We start from the raw sequence: 5,067 nt of genomic DNA, 5'->3' as shown, positions 1-5,067 counted from the left end.
AGAAAAAGAAAATAAATAAATAAATACCACAAGCTACCCAATGTTTCTCATTTTCAAGTTCTTCGTTTAATTTTATGCTAAAAATACAAAATTAAGTTCAAGTCAAGAAATAAATCCGTAGTCATTAAGTCAAAAACAGATTCTCTTAATTAAATCTCAACCGCCCTTAATTTTTTTTAAAAAAATCAATACATGAATTCTCCAATAAACTCAACAGCAACATAGTTCCTTACTTTCTCTCCATTTATTGATAAAGATGAAAATCTGCTCAAAGGTTTCTCTCCATCCTCACATTTTTTTTTTTACTAAAATATTAGATTTTCATACAGACCCAACTCCAAATTGAAAATCGATAATTGGATAAAAATAGATAAAAAAAATAGCCTTTTTTTTTCTTTTTACGAAATACAAAACTAGGTCCGAGTCAAACGAATACAAACGGAACTCAGCGCGAGTCAGAGACCCAGTCGGCGCTAAGACCCTCGTCCGTGTTTCCCGTGTTTCCCGTGCTGGTGGTGTACATCCATAGTACCAAGAGGTCCGCCGAGCCGCCCATGGAGGAACCCAAGCCCTCTCCGCCGCCGCCGCACTCTGAGAGCAGGAAGAGGAAAGCTCTTGATGCCGGGGACTTCCAACACTCCGGCTACTTCAAGATCCGTACCATCGTCAAGGAACTCCGCCCCTTCTTCATCCAGGTAGTCTATTTTTCTCCATTGACCTTCGTTTTTTCAACTAATTAATTCATTACCTTGTACAAAATCAATGTATTTGTGTCTTTCATTCTTCGTTTGTGGGTAAATGTGCCAACTTTGACTTCAATTTTGGTGAAAATTTTCGGTTAAAAGTATCTTTTTTAAACAAAATTTTGTGAAGAAGGAATTAGTGGCAGAGTCATTTGGAGATTTTTTTTTTATTCATTAATCGATTATCATAGGCAAAAAAAATGATGTGTCTGTGTCTTTGATTCTTCGTTTTGTGGTGCGAAATTTTCAACTTTGACTTGTTTTTGTAGAAAATTTCATTTAATAGAGCTTTTTTCTTACTATAATTTTTTGAAGTGGGTCAATAGAAGAGTCCTTTGGAGATGTTTCTATGATTAATTGGATTATTTTATCAGAATAAAACTCGTTCTTCTCTTTGAGTCTGCATTTTATAGTTAATTGATTTTCTTGGCCAAAATCAATGTGTTCTGTGTCTTTGATAAATAGATTTTTGTTTTATGGTGAAGATGTTTTCAACTTTGATTCGCATTTGTAGAATTTTTTATTAAAGTGTTTTTTAAAAAAAAAAAAAAAAATTGAACTGGGAATCTGTAGAAGTTTCTTTTGGAGATGTTTCTGTGATTAATTGATTATCATATTCAAAAACAACTTGATTGTCCCTTTCATCCTTATTTTGCAGTCAATTGATTCTCATACCCAAAAACAATGTGTCTGTGTCCTTGATTATGCATTTTGTGGTGAAGATGTTTTCTGGTTTGACTTCCATTCTGTAGAAAATTTCAGCTAAAAGATCTTTCCTTTTCTTTGGTCTTATAAATTTGTTTGAACTAGGAAACAAAAAAAGAGTAATTTGTGATGTTTCTTTGATAATTGATTATTATATCCAAACAGAATGTGTCCATCTCTTTGACTTTCTTTCTTATAGGGGAATTATTTCAATTTTTTCTTTATTTTTTTATAAAAAATTTATATTAGGAATCTACACAAGAGTTGTTTGAAGGTGCTCCTGTGATGGATTGATTTCATGCCCAAACACAATCTGATCATGTCTTTGGTTTTTTTCATTTGGACACAGTTATCCATTTTTTGAGTAGAACCAATAGCTTTTTATAAAAAGAAAAAGAAATTGGTAGAAGAGTCCTGTAAAGCTTTTCATCTAATTAATTGATTACAGGAGTCCTCCTTTTTCGAATGAAATTATTTAAACTTAACTGCGATCATATAAAAAATTTCAAGAAAAGAACCTTATTGATACTATCAACCAGGAAACAGTCAAAGAGTCCATTGAAGTGTTCTCCTTGAATTCTTGGAGTCCATGTCCAATTATAATATGTTACTATCTTTGATTCTGTTTGCAAACTCTAGATGACCATTTTGTATTGAAATTGTTTTGACTTCAATGCCATCTTATGAACAATTTCAGTTCTAAACGATGGTTCTTTGATTATTTCAATCAAGAATTGGTAAAATGTCCTTGCCAATTTCTTCTAATTAGTTATTTCATAAGAAAAAGGGCACAATGTGTCTGTGTCTTTGATTCTTTCTTCAATACTTGATATCCACTTTTCTTATGAATATGTTTTGCCGTGAATCTAATTTTATAAAGACTTTGAGCTGGAAAAAGAGATTTAGGACATTTTTAACCTGGAAATAGAAGAGTCTTTACTCTTCATAGAATATGTTGCCAAAATAGAAATATGCTTTTCTCTTGTTGATTGCTAGTCTTGGTACGACTTTGGTGTCTCATGAAAATTTGTTTGAATCTATACTGATTTTTGTATCAATGGTTTGGCAAAAGCTTACGATATCTGATTTAAATTTCCTATTTGCACCTTTATTTTTTCTAAATTTCCTTCTGGACAATTTGTAGAAGAACTAACTACTGTACTTACACATGTCCTATCAACGTCTCTGAGAACTCCATTGAAATCTTGATTCCCTTTTTCTTTTGTAAAGCTATTTGAGGCCACTGATTTCCGAAATTGCGAAGCAGCTTGTGAGATTCGAAGAAGTAAGTATAGCATTTGTTTCTAAGCTCAATGAATAAATATCTTAAATGTTTACATTGGTGTATTCTTTGGAGCGTACGTATAATGTAGATTTATCTTCCTGTTTGTGATGACATAAGTTCATCCTTACAACTCATGAATTAAGAATTTTTACGAAAATTGTTTCTTGATCTATTTGATGCCAGCATTTTACTTTCTATTGTTGGTCATATATGAAACAAAAACAATCTTAATCTCTAAAACTTGTGGCACCCAGATAGATTATTTATGAACAAATGCTTTAATTTTAATCAAAACACTGTTTACAATTTAAACATTTTTTTCAGACCCCTTCTTTACTAAAGTATCCCTGGTCTCATTCACACCTAGCGACTATTACTCTTAATCAAGCTAATAAACAATTCATGTTAGTTCTTGTTATCTTCTTCATATGTGATTAAAATTCTTGCAAAGCTAATTTCTCCTATAAGAGGTTTCAAATTGATTGTTAAGGAAGAAAATTAATTTAGCAGAACCTTAGAATCATCAGTGTAGAGTTTATTTTCGATATGCAGTGTTAGTTTTCTTGTTATTCTGTGAAGTTATCCCAAAATTCCATAGCATTTGTGAAAAATGGCACATATATCGTATAAAGTGCTAATCGATAAACAAGCAACCTTCAAGTTGCAAGCTTGGCACAAAAGAAAAAAGAAAAGAAAAGAAAGTAAGGCCCTCTTAGTGATCTGTACTATGCACATGTATTTATTAAGTTCCAATCTGATTTGGCTACCTACGTAGATGTTCCTTTCTCTATCTCTCGATCAGTGGGTCTTCTCCAGAGCTATCTCTGATTTTACTTTTCAATATTATAATACTTTAACCTTACTTTCATGGTTTGAGAAGTTTTATGCATTTTGCTGGCTTAGTCTCTGTTACCAATTCTTTAGCCATCAATTACATAAAACCTATGACATGTCATTACATTTTCAATGTTATTTCTCCAACACTGATCTCACTGTAAAAAATTATTTTCAGAATTTTAAGATACAAAGTATTGTTCACCAACTGCCCAGGAGTGTATGGCTTGATAAACAATCACTTTGTTCTTTGTTGAATATAAATGCAACACAGGATGCCACAGAACTGATTGACAACTAATATTTGTAGGAATGAAGGTTATGATAGAATTGACGAAGCAATTGAGGACCGATACACCATCTCCTCCGAATCCTAAAAAACAAGAACAGACTTTCACTGGAGTTAAAACTGAACATTACTTGGGTGAGCTGCAAGAGGAACAAAAAAATGTGCAGGTTCCAAAAGAATCTGAATTCAATCCTCATGCAAATATTTCGGATGAGATCAAGAAGTCAAATGAGTCGGGGAAAGAACAAGATGGACTTCAAGGAACATTTGTTGTTGGAGGATCCCCCATTGGATGGAACTTTGTCGTCTTCCCAGGCAGTGTGCCTGTCTATTATGGCAGAACAAAAGCGTCCGCAATTGCACACCGAGCAGCAAAACAATCTGCCAACGAATCAGAAGAAAAGGCATATGCCTTTGCGTCATCTTGATAGTATTAGTAACTCTTTTCTCGGTCTGACATTGGCCCTGTCTTGCTATATCTAAAACTATTTTGTGTCAAGAAAGTGACTTCATTTCTAGAAATGACCAAAGTTTTTCAGATTCGAACTTGTTTTTGTTAATTTGAAATTTACTTCGTATTCCTCAATTAACTTTTCAACCATGTTGGTGTGCCTTGTGTGAGAAAGTTTATACAATGTGCGCATTTAGATGTGAAGATCAAAATCATGTACTGACAAGTTTCACCATTCACTTGGACGGTTGGATATGGATTTTCAATGGTCTGCCCACCTAGTGCAGCCACACGATCACTAGATCACCTGAGCGTGTTTCGATCAAACTCTTGATTCTCAATTTGGTTTTTAACCATTTTGGTGCGTGTTTCGTGCGTGAACGTTTAGATGATGCTCGCAATTTGATCTGAAGATCAAAAGCATGTGTTGACGAAGTTTTCACCATTCGCTTGGACGGTGGACTCAGATTTTCAATTACTTTGGTATGTTTCTCATGCGTGAGAAGTATAAATGATGTAAGCAATGAGCTCTTTAGAGGGAAAGTGGGATTTTAACTTTATAGGCTTCTAGATTTTCTCAATTTTTTAAAGTTAAAATTCTATACAAAATTTAACTGTTTGAAGAAAAACAATAGTTTGGAATTTCTTCTAAATGATATTTAGTTAATTATTCTTTTTTATTTTGTTTAATTATTCATATTATAACAGTAATAGATGGGTGACAGTGCAATTAACTTCTAAATGGAAGATCAATGGTTGA

The 5,067-nt window shown here is 33.1% G+C and overlaps 1 protein-coding gene across 1 annotated transcript; it reads left to right on the top strand.

The window, feature by feature from the left end:
- Nucleotides 1–256: 256 nt before the first annotated feature.
- Nucleotides 257–4,404, top strand: LOC120257917. The gene is made up of 4 exons (XM_039265219.1): nucleotides 257–274; nucleotides 384–695; nucleotides 2,679–2,733; nucleotides 3,878–4,404. Exons 1-4 carry the CDS (start codon nucleotides 257–259, stop codon nucleotides 4,282–4,284), a joined length of 792 nt encoding a protein of 263 aa, XP_039121153.1. The 3' UTR covers nucleotides 4,285–4,404.
- The last annotated feature ends 663 nt before the right edge of the window (nucleotides 4,405–5,067 follow it).

This window comes from Dioscorea cayenensis, chromosome 1 (genome assembly GCF_009730915.1).
Source record: "Dioscorea cayenensis subsp. rotundata cultivar TDr96_F1 chromosome 1, TDr96_F1_v2_PseudoChromosome.rev07_lg8_w22 25.fasta, whole genome shotgun sequence".
Taxonomy (NCBI): Eukaryota; Viridiplantae; Streptophyta; class Magnoliopsida; order Dioscoreales; family Dioscoreaceae; genus Dioscorea; species Dioscorea cayenensis.
This window is presented reverse-complemented; position numbering and strand designations above follow the sequence as displayed.